At 41.1% G+C, this 18,205-nt stretch overlaps 1 protein-coding gene across 1 annotated transcript in view; it reads right to left on the minus strand.

Annotated features, from left to right (window-relative positions):
- LRMP (lymphoid-restricted membrane protein) overlaps nucleotides 1-17,518 on the minus strand; it is a 36,532-nt gene extending 19,014 nt beyond the window's left edge. Inside the window, exons 1-13 of the mRNA XM_010145681.1 lie at nucleotides 17,443-17,518; nucleotides 16,553-16,733; nucleotides 16,256-16,332; nucleotides 16,099-16,195; nucleotides 14,980-15,138; nucleotides 13,714-13,831; nucleotides 11,181-11,258; nucleotides 10,575-10,631; nucleotides 8,799-8,858; nucleotides 6,410-6,511; nucleotides 3,518-3,681; nucleotides 1,580-1,694; nucleotides 981-1,143 (exon numbers count right to left, since the gene is read on the minus strand). Of these exons, the coding sequence (XP_010143983.1) occupies nucleotides 981-1,143; nucleotides 1,580-1,694; nucleotides 3,518-3,681; nucleotides 6,410-6,511; nucleotides 8,799-8,858; nucleotides 10,575-10,631; nucleotides 11,181-11,258; nucleotides 13,714-13,831; nucleotides 14,980-15,138; nucleotides 16,099-16,195; nucleotides 16,256-16,332; nucleotides 16,553-16,733; nucleotides 17,443-17,518 (1,447 nt within the window). The remainder of the gene's footprint in view (nucleotides 1-980; nucleotides 1,144-1,579; nucleotides 1,695-3,517; nucleotides 3,682-6,409; nucleotides 6,512-8,798; nucleotides 8,859-10,574; nucleotides 10,632-11,180; nucleotides 11,259-13,713; nucleotides 13,832-14,979; nucleotides 15,139-16,098; nucleotides 16,196-16,255; nucleotides 16,333-16,552; nucleotides 16,734-17,442) is intronic.
- Nucleotides 17,519-18,205: the final 687 nt, after the last annotated feature.

The raw sequence follows: 18,205 nt of genomic DNA on the forward strand, positions 1-18,205 counted from the left end.
TGCCTCTTGCTAAAAAAGCAACCCCAGAGTTTGAATAAAACAGTAAACCTGAAAGCAATGTGAGCACACACGTGAACAATTCCAAAATGTGGGTCAGAAGTCAGCAAGCACAGCCTGGAGCTGTTTCTGTCACATCAGTGCTTAACAGTTGTGCCATAGAGCCAAGCCAGAGAGTCCTACATAATTTTTCCTACAAGATGGATTGTAGTTTCACATAGAGTTGTTTGAGGCCCATATACATTGAGCATCAGTCACATTGCCCAGGGAAATGCATGCCTGAGGACAAATGTTCAGTAGGTTTAAGGCAGTCAATTTTTCCCCTTATAAGCAAGGGATACACGCTCCAGAATGTGGAAAAGCCACATGTACTGCAATCAAACTACTGCATTAATTGCCCAAGCTTTTGAGGTGTTGCTCTTAACAAGTTAGCAAGAGATAGCATGAAGTTCCCATGCTTCCATAGCAGAAGTTGCATGCATGCCATGCAGTGACAACATTGCTTTCTGCTAAAGAGAACATGTTAATGCTGTGCAGTTATAAAAAACTACACACACAACACAAGCAGAATGTAGGACACAAAAGTCAGATCTATTTGGTGCGGGAAGCGTAAGAAGGATGACTTTGTTAGGAATAAGAAGGGCTATTCAGGTGTGGGAACCGCACCTTTAGTAAAGGAGTGCCAGTGTCAGCCATGGAGTTACAAACCCTTCCTACTAGGACATTCTGCAGCTTTGGTTCAGCCCAACACCCACTCACCGGGATCCCACCTGATCCTCAGTCCAAGTGCCATAGCTGCAGATCTCAAAGAAGGGGAAAAAACAAGAAAGAAGGGGGGAGGAACGACAGACACAACTCCATTTTACCAGATGCATTTTACCAGATGACCTGTAGATCAGTCCTATTCCCCCTTACCATAACTAAGCCATAAAGGATTTGCCCGTACAAGAGTGAATGCTGGCACACTGCCAGTAGTTACTCACTTTTCTGGTCTTCCACCTGTTCTTGAAACAATTGGCAAGTGCTTGTTAAAGCTGCATTCACGTCCTTGAGTTTTTGCTGCTCAGAAATGGCTTCCTCTAACTTGCACTTCAAGGATGCTGCTTCCTCACAAGCACAGCTAAAAGCTTCAACTTGATCCTCTGCCTAAGCACAACATAATATTTGAGAAAAAAGAAAGGAATAAAAAATACAAAAGGAATAAAAAAACAAAGCAGCCTGGCTAAGACAAGGAGCCTCTACAGTTCATGTAAATGAAACCGAACTGCATCTGTTCTTTCTCAGGAAGTGATAAAGCTCCCTCTGAACTTCTGCATTTTTACGCTGGGGTGGACTGTGTACAGAAGCTATTTTGGGGTTTTTTTTCTTTTTTTTTAAGCTACCACAAATATGCAATTCTGCCTCTTTCATCAGCAAACTGTTGTCACCACCCCCTCATATTTTACTTCCTCTGCTAGTTCCACTTTTGCAATGAGGCACTGCAATCTGAACATGCGATTTCCTTTCCCAAGAGCAGCAATGCATTGTGTGTAGCGTTTTGCATGCTTGTTTCCTGCGTAGACAGAACTAAGCTGTCCCTTACCTGTTTTCTGGCATCCTCTAGCTGCTTCATAGCTTTTTGCAGCTCTGAACTAAGGGCTTCTGCACGGCCAGCAGTATCTTCTTGTAGCTGTTTGACAGTTTCTATCTCATGTTGCCTGCGGGGTGAGAGCGAGCATAAACCACAATCCGTTACTGACATCTGAGAGCAGACATACCCGGGAGATGAGACACACTAGTAGTTGAGACACGAACCAAGAACCACATTCAGCTGTTACATATTGCAGTTCCCTAGGATCCAGCACTAGGGACTTAGCTCTTGCTAAGCACAATTCAAACTAGTAGGCAGATAAGGCTTTTCTACAGCAGCTCCAGCATTAGGAAAGGGATGGAGGTTTTCCCTAGTTTCTCCCCAGCTGACCAGTGCAATGACTATGCCAGCCCCAGCCAGATGCATGCTGTAGTGGAAGCTTGTGGAATATCCAGAGAACTCTCAAAGATCAAGAACTTAGTTGGGCATACTTGCTGTTTGAACAAAAGAATGCATTGTCTCACGGTTTGGGAAAAAGAAATCCTATAGAGAGTCAGTTGTCCTAGAAAAAGATACTTTGTACCTATTACTGCAGATACACATCCTTATTAGCTTAATTTCCTAGTGTTTTAGAGGCTATTTCACTTGACAGCAAGCAGATGCCATCAGAACCAGTCCTAAAGATGATGGCTTTCAAGGAATCCCTTCTATTCCACTGCAGAAACCCTTTGCCCATTTCTTCTCTAACTCACTTTCATAGATTTTTCTTGTTGCTATCACTACAAACAATTTTGATACAGAGAGGCAGCTTTAAGAAACCAAGCTATCAATACTTTCATGAGCTCTTTTCCAGTGAAGAGAAAGCTTGTGGGAGGTCTACATTAACAATATAATGTAGAAGGTAAGTCAGGCAAAAATGCAGTATGACTGCTCTGCATTAGCTCTGAGGGAACACGATATCCTTGGGAAGCTGCGTACACCCCATAACCAGGTAAAGGCATACGTGGAAAAGTTTACATTTAGCATAGGATAGCAGAAGGCTGACATTAAGTGGAGCCAAGGCTTGCTCAAAGACAAATTCAAGAAATACTTGACTAGCTACTTTCTTGAATGTCTGAGGGTACAAGGGAGGATGGGCAGGTAGAGGATTACACCTGCTGTCTTTTGCTGCCATCTCTCAGAATCATGGAACTGTTTTGGTTGGAAGAGACCAGGTCACCACTACACCATGTCCCTCAGCACCACACCGATACACCTTTTAAATCCCTCCAGGGATGGTGACTCCACCACTCCCCTGGGCAGCCTGTTCCAATGCTTTACAACTTTTGGTGAAGAAGTTTTTCCTAATACTCAACCCAAATGTTCCCTGGCAAAACTTGAGGCCATTTCATCTCGTCCTGTTGCTCATTACTAAGAGTAATATCTGTAACACCAAAACTCAGTGGTAACCACGTGTCACTAAACTAAAATTTAAATTTTCTTATTTAATAAGATAACTCATTGGAGCTACACCCTTGAGAAACTGACACATTACAACATCTGGGGCTAACAATTGTCTCCCAAAGCAATAACACCTGCAGGCATATATTTTACAGATCTTCTGCTTCACAATAAACTAGCAGTTTAATGATTGCACCTGCTAGATAGGCAGTGCCCTCTAACTGCTCAGTCTGTGGTCTCCCTGGTATTTTCAAAGACATCTCCAAGATGACATGCAACTTCATACACAAACCTTAACTCCCACATAGTGTAAACATTACAGTAAAACCAGATCTGCTCTCCAAAACAGCAGATAATTCTACTCTGTGAAAAAAAGTCAGAATTCAGTAAACTTTGTTCCACAAGACAAAAAATCTCAAACTAAAAAAAACCACACACGCTCCCCAAACAGATAACCACCACCGACAACAAAAACCAAACAAACACACAACACATGTTTTGAAGGGGTACCTGGCAGAGAGCTCTCTCCTTAAGTGAAATTGCTCCGTTTTGGCTCTCCTCAGGTTGCCTGCCATTCGAATAAAATCCTTCTCCAGAGATTCTTTGTATTTTTCCAAGAGATTAAGTTTCTGGATCCAAAGGTTTCTTTTTTCTCCCAGTTCTTGCTTGAGAACCTGTGAAATATTGCAACTGAGTTGCCATGTGGTTAGATGAGGAGCAGAGCCCCAATTTATATAGTGAGAATTTATTTCCCTGCTCCAACATTTAGCATCATAACCTACATCCAAACACTATCAGCAATAAAGAAGGTGGAAAAATGACAATATTTTATTATCTACTTCAAAGCATCTGCTTGGGTAAGGGGAGAAAGAAAGAAATGAGAAAAACCCCACATTTTAATGAGGAAAACATTATAAAGGAGTAAAGAGTGTTTGCTTTGTACAAAACAGTGTTTTGCGCACTCTAACAGGTTAACAAAGCTACCTAAACTTCAAACTTGTGTTTTCTAATTCCTGAACACGATGAGATGTGGGACTCCTGCCACGTGTTAGTAATTTAAGACTTTAAGATGGAGCAATGCATAACAGTTTGCACAAAAACCCCTAAGTGTATGACAGTTCGATTTGAGAAACGGCTCTCACTTTTTTCAAAAGATTACTTCTCCGCCTTTCTTTCTGCGCGGATCTAGGGTACATAGATAGTCCTCTTCCTCTCTAGCCTTTGTAAAACAAATATGTCCACATACATCACCAAAAAACATTTCATAAGGGGAAGTTTTAATAATGAACATCTTTAAGGAAACCCTAAAATTGTTTATTTAGACTTCTGTGACCCATTCCTCAAAGTACAATTAAGTCCATGGGCACCAATTTGAGTTTGTATTACAGCAAAATAAAGACAGCAAAACCCAATAAATCCATATTTCAGCTTGTCATACGTGGCTAGCCAATTAAACCTATCCAAGGGATGGCTCCTATGACAGAAGTTCTCAGTTTTACCTTTGGTTTGTAGGAAGAAAAAGAGGAAGAGGGTAAAACTGAAGCGTTAAGTAACATTGCATCCTCTGCATTTCTCTGAACAGTGACTTAAGTATAAAGTATTGAGAAAGAGGAATGGATTCTTCTTTCTCTGACCTTGTTCTGAAAGTACAAAATGGAATCCTCAGGTTTTTAAGAACACCAAGTGAGAGTCAAACAGAGGTCACATAAGAATGAGGTTCATACTTCTGAGAGAAAGTGTCAATCCTACAAGTACAGGCCATATTACCTACTTGCAAATTAGAGCCTAACGTTGCTCAGGAGCTTCAAACAAAGCTTAGCACATCAGGTATCACATTACAAAGAAGAGCCTGAGCAATTCTGCTAGGCAAGTTTACTAGGATGACATGAGATAGGACCACGTGCAATGCCCGCACCCTGAAGATCAGTTTCTCAGCCAAGGAAGGCAGCACTTGCTCTTAGAAATAAGATGTTTTTGACACCTAAGTGGCTTAGGCTTATCAGGGCACCTGTATCACAGTCTCATCTTCCAGCAGGAGAAGGGTGAAAAAGTTTTTACTGTCACCATCCATAAATGCCTAAATACGTATACAAGTACAAAAATACAAGCATACTTTAAAAGTGTACTTTAACACACACCTAAAAATACTAAGAGGCAGCAAAACACATCTATAATATATTTCACAGGAAATGGTAGGGAAGTGTTTAAGTGCTAGTGCATGGTCCAAGCCAGCAGTTTCCCAGTTACCCAAAGTCACACCAGGGTGAAGCGACCGAGTCACCTGCACCTCCAAGGGGAAGCTTTCAGGATTTACATAAAAAAGGAAAAAGTCTTTAAAAAGCTGGCTGCAGGACTGGATGGCTCCAATGATTGCTCCTACCTGCCCAGGAAAGATGAAGTGGGCCAGCTACAACTTTTTGCAACAGCAGAGGAAAAGCGTAGCTTTCTGCTAGCAGCATAAAGCAGCATGTACTGCGGTGCCACCTCCTAGTACCCAAGTGGGATGAATTAAGGGTTTTTTTGCAGCTAGTAAGGAGCTAAAAGCAGCATTAATATACAGTTAGGTGGAGTTTCCTATAGCAGTATTCCTAACAACAGATTAGTAAGAAGGAACAGGATGGAGAAAAGGCTACATCCAGTAAGGTGAAAATTTCAGAAGCTGTGCTGTTACATGGGAGGGGAGGAAGGAGCAAGAGCATCAAGCTGCATTCACAGACTGCTGCTACCACATGGGGAAATTTCTGCTTGCTTATTTAGCTTGAGCTGAAATCTTTACTTTCAAGCCTCATAAGAGGTATGAGGAAGAATAAAAATACAATATGGAAGATTAAGTTGTAAAATACTGTTTTATAGAAACTTTTCCTGAGCACGTCCAGCAAAAGCAGAACACTTTGCCTTTCAAAAGAAAACAAACCCTACGAAGGTTTTGAATTAGAAATTTGATTTAAAGCCACCTCCCTCCTCCTCTTGATGGTGAAACCATCAACTACCATAGTCAGATTCAGGGTAAAGGGGAAAATGGGTGCTTGAGGCACACGGAAACATGCAGTGGGTGGAAAAGCTTCACAGCTCACACAACATAGCATTGTCATCTGACCCCATTTTCCTCTTCAATCCACTTGATTCACCTACCCTTTCCTTCAAGTACGGTTTAAACAAAGTGAGATCTTGCAGCAGACAAGTCAGGAAAAAGTACAGCATTTAAGTGAAAAGCAACGATCCCCTTGCTCCTTCTCAAAAAAAGAAGATACTTCTCTCCAAACAGCCATCCCTGACCTCCAAATGGACTCTTGGGGTCTCAAACAACTCACATACACAGCATGCAGCAGTAAGTCAAACACCATTAAGGTTTTGTACAGCTCTGCTATTTCATAAAACAGCTTCAGAGAAACAGTTACTTACCACAAGTTTTCTCTCCCAAGCCTGTTGGATGTTCACATCAGGATCTTTCACCCATTGTAAAGAAGTCATGACAAGCTCCTCTGCTTCATAGGCTTCCTCTTGCTAAAAAAAGAGGGGGAAAAAAGAAAAAAAATCAAACCCTGGCATTTCTAGTACTAGTCTGCCCAGAATTGATATTGTAATTATATATTGTATGTACTCGCCTCCACCCTCAAAGAAGCTATTGTTTTTCAAAAGGATTAAACAGGATTTCTCCAAGCATTGACCATCAGACCATAAATAAAAGGCTAATAGAAGACCACATCCTTATTCACATAAACTTTGCCACTGACCAGGTTTTGCATGATAGTCTTAAATTTTTCTCCTGCATATTCAGGTCCCTGAAGTAAAAGCAGCACTTCACGGTCCAATGTTTCATCAGGGGACGTCCATTCAGTCTTGGTAATCTTTGAAGAGATGGGAGAGCCAGGTAGCTTATTTTGACATCTCCTTATTACAAACTAGCACCAGTGACATTTAGACTTTTCTGAAGTATCCCTACATCATATTTACCAGAAGGTCAGAGCTACTGAAACTTGAAGTTTGTAAAAGCTTTTCAAAACCATCATGTCATGGGAATAACAAAAAAAAAGCCAGCCAAGCTGCTAAGCGATACAGTGTAAGTTTTCACGTCAGCAATAGGCAAGAGGAAGTCAATAATTATCTTTATTTAGAAGCGGCTTTACCAAGTGATGAATAAGCAGAGCCCTTCGTTGCTTTACAGGTCATTTGGTGGAATTGTGTTTCATTACAGCACTTGAGGTAAACACAGTGACTCACTGTGGCTGGGGGGAAGATGCAGTAGGGGACAATGCCACTTTTGAAATGGAGCTGTAGCCAAGTATACCTTCCCTTCTGGCCCTGTAGGTTTAGTCCACTAGTAGATTTTTTTCTGTTGCAAATGTAACTCTTTTCAAATGGATCACATTCAAAAGAAAGCATCAGCACAGTGAAGACTTGCAAGGAAAAAAAATAAGTGCTTTTTAATCAGTTCTACTGCACAGCTTGCATCTGAAGGGAAGAAAGCACTGTAAGGAAGGATGGGACTCCAAGGAATGTCTTTAGGGAAACGGACACAAAACAGCTCAGATAAAAATCTGAGCAAAACCCATAACATACATGTTAATTATTTTGTTTTTTCTCCCCCAGAAGTTCTCCACTGGAGTGATGGAAAGCTATGAGAACAGTAAATTAGAGACCAAACTTCCAATGTTATGTGAAGTGTCTGATCAAAACCGCAAGTCACCACTGAAGTCCCAGAAGTCACCACCGTTCTGCAGAGGACACGGGGGATGCTACAACTTCAAACCAATAGGCTCAACTGCAGTACTAAGATTGTCACCCTCTGCTAGACTCATCAGAAGGATGCCTCTCCTGTCCTCCTCTCAGTCACTATCCCAAGACCCCGGGGAGGGGGGAGCAGGATGAGCACTGGACAGGACTTCTAAAGACTGGCCTCCATTGTACCTGCTTAAGGGCAAGGGAACAATACAGACAGATACCTATTAGAGTTTCTAAAGAATAAATTAATGAAGATTCTACAACCTTGTCAAGATGCTTCCTTTTATTTTTCACTACATTAGATTAAGGGAAAAGACCTCTCCCCTCCTGCAATTGAAAAAATCATTACTTATGTCTGGTGTAGGCAATTTAAGAAGAAACAGACCATTACTTTCTTCAGTATAATAGCCTTTATATATCTGAAAGCTTCTCCTACCAGTCTATTCTCCTGCCAGCTAAATGCATAACCCTAGCTCTTCCAGATTTACTTTGTAAGTCTCATTTTTCAGATCTGAGTGTTTTCCTTTCTTTTCTTTGGACTGTCTCCAATGTACTCGTGACAATATTGTAACCGTCATGTTGTATGCTTGCGCGCAAGGACTAAGGGCTTTAAGTTCCAGGGTTACTATGACCTATAGGGAGCGAGCATTGTTCTTCCTTTACTGATGCTAGACAATTGGGATGAGATTCAATAAAGATTTGATTCATACCTCCAAAGACTGAGCAAGTTCCAGTTCACAGTGCAGTGAATTCACCCCTTCAGGAATATTATTGTTAAATTTAAACAACAATGGGAAACTCAACCCATTTCTAAAAGAAGCAGAAGAAAATTGTATCAGTCCTTTTTTTACTTTTGATAAACTGCATTTCCTGGGACCTGCCCACAATACTCACAAGATCAGCTCTTGCTGCATGTGTTGCATGTTCTCCAGGAGTGCTTTTTTTTCTGCCCGCAACGTCTAAAACATACAGGCCTGGTTAGACTGTCAGTTTGTCATGCAGAATAAGCATAGGACATACATGCTTCCCCTCCCCCGCCACAGTCAAAAACTAAACTCAGGTCCCATACCTCTATTACTGAGGAACACTCCACAACAGTTAACTTCAGTTCTTTGATGGCCTCCTCCTTCTGCAGAGATTGTGGAGAAAAGAACCTTTGAAGTACACAACCTGACAACTAGCATTGAAGTGCATTTGGAATACTTACAGCTATGATTCTCTGAAACCAAAATAACACTATACTGAATCCTACATCACAGCAGTAAGCTATACAGTTTGGATTTGAGCAGCAACCTAATTACATAAAAATACTTGCAAATTTAAAACCCTACAGTCTATTACCTTGCATATTGGCTAACAAAAAGCACTTGGAAGACCTTTTCTATGTAACTCCTGAAAGTAAGGAGACAGAAAAACTCTTTCCAGGTGCTGTGTTTTAATTTGTTTGCTGTACCAGCAGTACTAGGTTAAACTAGACAGAGGGATTCTAGTTTTAGCTGAAAACCAGGACTATATTACGCCTGGCATGAGTTTTAGTCCCAACTGGCCCTTAAAACAAGTTGCAGCGTTCTGAGTTTACTCTCACCTTTCATGAATAGGGTGCTACATATGGTGTAGCACTCCACATATTAAACACAGCCTAATGGAAGAGCTGATGGAGAACGTATCTACCCTCACAGTAAGACTAAGGAGGTAGTTGTAGGAACAGCTTTATCACAACCTAGCAATGGGCTTCAGTCATGTTATGACATTACAGTAGAGAATATTGCACAGACAATCAGGATGTTTCTTGGAGAAAAAAGGAACTTCAGCCGGAACTCTGGTCCTCTCACCCTTGTTATGACTTCTTCCTACTCTTCCTCTTTAAAAATAGTTGAGGTTTTTGAAAGAGATGAAACACAAAGCAGCTAAGCAGGAAAAGTGAAGTTATAGAACTAGGTTTCCAGTCTAGACAGAGACAACTGATACATGGTGCTGAAGGTTTAAAGAAAAAAAAAAAGGAAAAGCAGTGTTTTCTATCCTCACGTACCTTCCGCAGGAAAAGAAAGGCTGCCATAATAATTTTTAGTGACCATCCATCCTACCCAATCTACCCTTGGATTAAGAGCTGTGAGAGGGGTTTTTGCTTACAGGTAAATTCTCATCCCACAGATCCTAATGCCAATAAAACAAAGTCAATTTTTCACACCAGTTTCTTCAACATTATACAAACCAGTCACCTTTATCTACAAGACCATGCAATCCAGCAGTTTGCTTTCAAAAGTCTCATTTACTCAATAGACTAAAAAAGCCTTTTTAAAATAAAAGGATATTACAGAAGCCACAAAAATCCTTATATCTTTGTTTTCTAATACAAAAATCTGAGTTTAAAGACAACATCAGATTCACTCTTCAAAGCTTAGATAATCACATCTCAGTAACAACAAAGAACAAATTTGCTTTTCCATTGGGCTCTGAATCATTATGTCTAGTTTGTCAGGAAAATTAAGCAATTTAAGAAACAGAGGAAGGGAAGGATCTTCTGCAGGCATATTCTTTTATCAGCTGTTGAGGGAAGTTGCCTTTAGAAGTTTCTGTACATTTTTCTGAAGTTCACAAGTTTGTTTTGTGATTTTTTTTCTTTTTTGAAATAAAAGCAAAATCCTGAAACCTTTAATTATGCTGACTCATAATCAGGTCCTAAAGCAGATCTCGCCTACTTTGAAGCCATTTATAGGATCGGTTTCTCTAGTGTGAGAACAGTAGAAATAAAAGTGCCACAGTGAAGACTATTGCCTGGCCTCCTTACAAATCATCCCATAGTCAGTATTTTCGTCAAGGCAGTAATGAAGTAAAAGCAACTAACCTGGACCAGGCTTGCCTCTTTATTCACCACAGTGCTCTCATAGATATGTGCTTGGATCTAAAAAATGAAGAGACCAAAAATAATTCCGGTCATCATTATGCACTATAATACAATTCTGTTCCTACCTCCTGCTTGGAAGGGAAAAAGGGTACCCACATTCCTGGCTTCAAAAAAAAAAAATCAAGTTGTTCTTTGGATGCCTTACAAGGTGTGTTTCAAGGTTCAAAGCTCATACTCAGTTAAAAGTGACAGAGTTCTCAGCTTTCACAGCCACTCTTGCTTCCTCTTGTTTGTCAGGCTAATACTTGCAGCAACATCAGCCAAAGCATGACTTTCTAATACATTTTCTCAAATAGTGGGGAAAATGTTTCCTAAAAGCTTAACTTAGAGGAAAGAATGAAACTGTGGATCATTTATATTAGCCTAGTCTTTAGTCTCCAGACAGTTACTTTTAGTCTAAGCTGTCACACTGTCCAATCTATGACTATACTGCAATTCTTCAACAAAGACAGGTTCAGGTCTGTCTTCCAGAGGCAGAAACTCCCCTCACTAAACCCAAGTGCGCTATAGGCTGTCTTTTTATCCTCCTGGAGTTGAAATGCTTACTTGAAGCTCTGCTGCATTTTTAGACAGCTCCAAAATCTTCTTTTGAAGTCCATCGGTGTCTGTGCTATTCCTAATATTCTGAACAAGAGACAGAGTGTTTAAGCACAGCTGAATGGATTGACAGCTTCTCCTTGAAGCAGCTAGGAAAAATGACATGTCCACCCCCAAGCTACTGCCTACTCTAAACCACTACCAGCATTTATGCACAAACATTGCATGTGCTTGCCCCACCAACACTGTTTCTGCCACTTCCCCCCCCGCCTCATTTCTCCACAACACTGTTAAAAGATAAAAACTCAGTGTGACTTAAAACCACTAACAGACCTATAAAGCTAAAGAGAAGCTTTCAAGCCTGTAGCATGAGAATTATTTTGGGAGATATGCAGTTTAATAGCTATTTGGACAGACTAATCTCGAGCACGGTAAACATGGAAAGAATAACGATTACCATGTTGTTAAAGGAAATAGAGTCCTGAACCCATGGGGTGCTTCTTTTCATTACTATGTATGAATCAACCTGTTTCTCTATTTCATCCTAAATAGTCTAAAACACAGACTAAGTATTAAAATATTTTATCACCTGAAATAAACTTGTTTACAAAGTATTTACTTTAATGAAATGGAAGTAAGAATGAATACTTCCCTGAACAAAGGGAGGGGGGGAGAGCCTGGAGCTATAGCTCCATTAGCAGTATATTCCCTGCAAACCTCCTGTAGGTCCTTGTCAGTGTCAATGGAGCCATCTGAGTGGAGCCCTCAACCACTACATTTTTTAGGAGTTACAGCTCTATAAAGGGCTCCTCCTTTCGATTTTAAAGAGGGAAACAGCACTGATTATGAAATTTGAAAGTGTTAGATGGAGATTGTTTCAATGTAGAGTTAGTATATTTATAGCTGTGTAAACTAGAAGCATTTGGAACTTGTTTATAAAGCTTTGAGAAAGGGGGAGGGAAGCTGTTTGTTCCTGTCCCTCATGCTTCCCCAACTTCATATCCTCATTAACCAGCAAATGGAAAGCCTGAAGTTCAGTGCGACTTCACAATGCAAAGTTTTATGCTAAGTCATCCTTGTAAAATAAGATATTTTGATAGCATAATTAGCATGTCTGGCTTCAAGGTCTGACAAACATTTCATTTCTTATTAGTGAACTTTGAGCTAGACAAGAACATGTGCTCACAAAGTCACGATTTATTTTACCTCTTCCTGAAGAGAAGTAATTTTGATGACGAGAGACTGATTTTCTTTTTCCTAAACAGGTTTATTATTACAGAAAAAAAAGGAAAAAAGTTATTTAGCATTTCAGCATGATTCTATGATTCAAAGTCAAACTAAGCCAGAAAGCATCAGACCACAAACACATCCAGGGCCCAGTATAAAGCTGTAGTGTTGCACTCCTTTGCTTCAGAGAACACAGCCAAAAGGGGAGGGCTGAGGCTAGTCCAGCTCACAAACCCTCACTGAAGAGTTTGACACAAGCATTTCAAATCAGAGTAAAACTCTGACCACTAGATGACAGGAAGGAGGTACTGAAGGCCAGAGTGAGCAAGTCTAGTGTGCTCAAGCTTGAGTTCAGACAAATAAGAGACTTACAGGCACAACTTCTAACAATATTTCTCCCTCCTATCTTCATCTCCTTCTCACAAGGTGAACTATGCTATGTTTTAATTTTGGATTACATGCAAAAACATATATGCCCTGCAGAACAGCAACAAAATCTGTGTTCTTGCTTGGCATGGAAGACTTTATTTCTAAATACCCACCATCACCAGCACACAGAGCTACACCCACACAGCAGGATGCAGAGATGCCACCATTGTGAGAACACCGCACATCGCCCTGATGCAAACATGTTTTCCAGAAAGCCTACACCCTGGTGTCTCGCAACACCTGCTAAAGCTGTAGCCACATCAGTCTTGTTAGCAGGCGGCTTTACACCTCTTACAGTCACACAGGCTTTGCTATTCAGACACCTGGGGTGCAACTGAGACAGCCTCATGTAGGCAGCTCTTGCCATCTGAGACACATCAAGGTGTGTTGCCTGGCTGTCAATCTAGAACAGGCATGTTTCTGATAGGCCCTTGTCATATCTGCTAGCCCACACGGATACTGACAATAACCCTGGGATATTTTGGAAAATGACCCTTCTGTGTGGACATCTGAACAGAGTCTCCTGTCCCTGCTGGTTTTAGAAGAGCCACAGGAATTTCTGGCAGAAAATCACCAACATCAAAACAGACAGGGCTCAATGACGGCAGCATGAGAGCTGCTGTCTTTAAGCACAATTAGATGCTAGACTGGTCCTTTTGTATTCTTCATTGTAACTGACAATAGTTTAAGGAAACTTCCATGCAAAAACTTAACCGATGATTTCATAGCACTAATAAATCATACTTCAAATATCCTCAGAAAGACTCAGTACCTACTGCTACAAAGAAAGTCACGCTGCCAATTTTTACAGTCTGAGCAGTCATGCCACTGTTACAGCAAGGTATGAGATGCTGTATGACGCAAGCTAAGAAATAAGAGCACCTACTAGCTGTTTGTTCTGGCAGAGAATCTGCTGTCTCTTCTCTTCTGAGAAGTTCAGGTTGGTTTTTGCTTCTTCTAGTTCTTCTTCCAGTGATTTGGCTTTCAGCATGGAATGCTGGATACTGCGTGGGGGAAAACAAACACAGAGGAACTTTAGTGAGTTACTGTTGGTCATTAGATAGACTTGAAATACCAATAACAGTATTTTTAGAAGCCCCCAGGAACTTGTTCTTTGGCACAGATACTTAACAGAAGAGCAACAACCAAGTTTAAGCCCATCGGTTTTGTCCAGTAAGTAAAGGCTCATGGACTTACCCTCTATGTACCACCCTCTTCCACTCTCACAGTACATGATGAAACCTTGGGCAAACAGAGCATCCAAGATAGCACATTTTGTTTTCCCCTACCTAACAACCTAGCTTGTTACAGTCAAATAAATCAGGTTACCTGAGCACATGAACACATCCTTACAATACTTCACTGTTAACAGTTATAGAAACCACTGCAGTTTGATTTAAGGATAAGCTCCGCATCATTTTCTTATCCTGATCAGATACCTCAGACAATGTATATCTAAACAATGGGGCAAGGCCCTCTTCCTTGATAGCTCTATGCTGCAAAGCATGCCAGAGCACAGGTTCAGACATGAGGACACTTGTCCCACGCCAGCTGTGCTGCTGGACTCCTGCCTTAATCTCCCCAGGAAGTACTGGGAATAGTTTGGCAGTTGACGTCAACCATATCACCTTTGAACTGATTTGGTCAAAATAGCATTATGAACTCACTGTAAAACCAGGCTCGTACTCATGGTGTTGATGGGTCCCCAACATGAAGCAATACTAAGCTAGTGAGACAACTCACTTCAGTTCCTCAAGGGACTAGCAAAACAGCTTTTACATACCCTTCTCCCCCCTCTGCTTGGCAAGTGTGTAGTCTAGGATTGGAAACTTTCCAGCACTTGGCTTTTCTCCTGGTAATATTAAGCCTGAAGTTTTTTTGGCAATTTGTTCTGTTTAGTTTTGCTTTACCCTAAGATTTTGCTTGTGTGCAATTGCAGCTCCTCATGCTGCAAGAGCCAGGCTATAGGCTGGATAACTGATTTTATAAGAGCCAGGAGGTACAGAACAGAGCAGCCAGGCAAAAGGGTAAAATCTTAAAGAAATACCTGTAAGTCAAGGAAGTCGCTATCACAAAAGTACCAAATGAGGCTAAAAGCACAATTCAGTTAGAAAGGTCAGCCCATAGACCTGATGTCATCATGGTCTCCTACCTTTTAACTTGTTGATGTAGATTCTCATTATCTGCCACTAGCTTATTGTTGGTCTCATCTGCAGCTTCCAGTGTGAGCTTCAGCTTGTTGTTCTCTTCCTGAAGCTTCTGGTTCTTGTACTGCAGGTCCGCAACACAGGTTAACAAGTCAGAAGTCTCCCTGTTCCAGAAACAAAACCAGGAAAGACTAAGAAACACGATTTGTTCAAATTTAGACTAAAAATCCTGATGCTGTACTGCACTGATTAGAGAGGTGCAAGGAGAGCCACAGAAGACTTGTAACACTGCAGCGCGTAGTCATTTGCTCTGCACAGAGATATCAGATAATCTTCAGATCAGTTCTAATTCTATGGACACCAGGAGCTGCTTTGTTTTTAAGCACTTTTTTAAAAAGCTCTTTGCAATCGAAGTGTGACCCCAGACAAGTGACACATCTGGATGCCTGTATGACAGTATCTTAAGCCTTTGCTGGTCACCTCTTAGCCCACCACTAATAGTTTTGTATCAGTTTCTGGACCATTCTTTTCCTAAGCCATCCTGCACTTATGCTTTCAACTGAAATTTGAACAAGGATCCCTTTCAAGATCCTGAGAGGCAAAAGGGAAGCATCGGAAAACAGATCTCCAGATTTGACAAAATTTTTGACTCAGATTTTTGCATAAAATGCAAAAGTTATCTTCAGAACTTCTGGTCTTTATCAAGTGCTTTGCTATTTACAGAATCCAAGTTAAAGACATGACCGTAAAAAATAAAAAACCCAAGGATCAGATTTTCAGGAAATAATGTCTTTATTGTCATACACCTAAGAACTTGGGGGAGGGAAGGAACCAGTTTAAAAAAGGAGAAGAAACATACAGCAAAACTCTTTACCACAGGGAATTAAAAAGGCAAATGGTCACAGAAGAACTAAGACATCAGTAGGAAAAATTACTAGTGTGTTTAAGTCTGAGCAGAAGCTGTGAGAAAGAACACGAAAGCATCAAGAGCTAGTGCAGACTGAGGTCAGTGTTAGAAACCCTGCCAAGAGAGTTTTCTGAAACAATGGTTCCAGTAATTGCTCTCAAGTAATTCAAAGCTAGGAGTGCTAAAATCAGAGAAAGAATTGCTTAAATGGACTTACACGTCTCCTTTAGACACATCACCCCCAAAGGCCTCCAAGCTTCCTGATGTAACATTCATCTGGACACGCATCTCTTTTGCTGAAAGGGGTGGGGGATCTGGTTAGAATAAGAAAGTGGTGTTTTCCTGAATAAAAACCTGAATAAAGTGTCCTGCACCTTCAGAGGTGTTTTTATGAACTTTACACCCCAGGTCTTCCATGCTTGCTGTTGGTTCCTCAGCGGCACCATCTTCCCTGAAACAAGGAAGCATCAAGAATCACAATATCAGGGTAAGTCCAGATTGCTTACTGACTTTGTAACATTTAAAAGCTTTCAGCCAAAACCCACTCTGTGGTCAGTGTCCCAAAACTATCCCTTTGCTCCAAAATAGGAAAGGCACGAGCCACAGGAGAACCCTCTACACTCCTGTTTTCACAGAAGCTTTTATGAGGTAGATTGATAAAAAGTTATTACCATTTTCTCTTACAGTCTTCAATCCACTCTTTCATGATGGCATGAAATGTTTCCAGGTCCATGGAGACATCTTTCTGATCCGGATCAAGCATGTTGCACAGCTCTTCAAGACCACTATCATCTGATCCCCGACTAGTTGTATGTCTCAAATACTGAACTATCTGGGAAACTGCTACTTTTCCTAAAACAGATACAGGTGTTGATGCACCAGACTCTCAGCTCTAGTAGGCCATTACAAAAAGCTGTAAAAGGGCATGTTACTGATCTGCACTTCTGTGTATTCAATTGCCCTCAAGGGCTGTAGATGAGCAACTGACCCTTGCAGTTCTAGCGTGACCTGGAAAGGAATAGTTTAGAACTTTTTTTTTATGATGCAGAAGTGTGAAAGTCCAGTTTACTAGTTTTGCGGTCTTCAATTCAAGAACAAACTTGACACATTTGCTAAGATGCTACTTTCAGGTCTCTCACATTGGACAAACTCTGTGACTGACATTGTCTTCCTCTAGACAACTCCTTTCTCTACTGCTTTTAGTCATGTTTGAGATAATTCCTCTGAGTTCTCTCTCTTACACTGAAGTTTCCCAAAGATCAGAAAAAAGCCTAAAAGAAAGAAGGTTGATTGCTAGGAACATATTGCTCCTCTACTTTCTCTGCACTGAAATACAGCAAAGATCAGCTGAAGGGAAGAGGAAGGAGGAGGGAAGAGACTGGCACCATGCAAAAGGGGCACAGGTATTTCTTCTGCATCTGCCACACATACAGCCACTTAGAGCTAAAGGAACTAGTCAGTCCAAGCATACCACGGACTGTTTCAATTCCTGACACATGCCAATCTCAGCCTTGAGAATTTGTTGGAAGAATAAAACAGCAATGAAAATCTACTGGCAAACCTGTATGCTCTACGTCACACGCGCAGAACATAGCGGTCAGTAGGTCTTCTTCGCAGATGAAGCTCACGTCATCCATGTTGTCAGCTTTGTGCCCCAGTGAGCGCTTCCATCCTATAGAGAACATTTGTTATAATCCATCTTTACTTGCTCATAGCATCTTCATGCACCACAGCTTCTAACTACATTATGTTTGCCATAGTATGACCACACGTGGTATATTACAGCTAGACTGACACTTTGAGATTATTAAAAAAAATTCAACTGACCAGACCGCTGCCCCCACCAATAAAACCAGAGCTTTTACTGCCAAGTAACACCAGAAACTGTTCATAGCTGGAGCCTCCAAGTCGGGAGCTGCTTTATGCATCTACTTCTACACATGCATTTTTGGCATCTCCGGCCATTCCTTTGCCTGAGGTAACCAAACCTAACTTCAGAGGCCAGCCAGCTCATCCTGCGCCCTCCAGATACACCGCAGAGAAAAAACGTGGTCTGGTTAAGTTATGAGCAAAACAACCCTTAAAAACCACCACCACAGAAAGACCCCAAGCATAAAACCCACACCCAAACTCACGTATTTCTTATATAAAGGCAGACTAAAGAAACAGCCACATCTCTTATCCACAAAAAGCATAAAAATAGGAAATTTTAGAGGGGTTTTGGCTGGACTCATTACTTCCTCACTTTTTACAGTCGCACTCGTATCTTTTAAGTTCTACTCAGCTCTTTCGTGGCCGGCGCACCCACCCTCACCAAGGCCGGC

Source organism: Buceros rhinoceros, unplaced genomic scaffold, assembly GCF_000710305.1.
Source record: "Buceros rhinoceros silvestris isolate BGI_N320 unplaced genomic scaffold, ASM71030v1 scaffold661, whole genome shotgun sequence".
Taxonomy (NCBI): Eukaryota; Metazoa; Chordata; class Aves; order Bucerotiformes; family Bucerotidae; genus Buceros; species Buceros rhinoceros.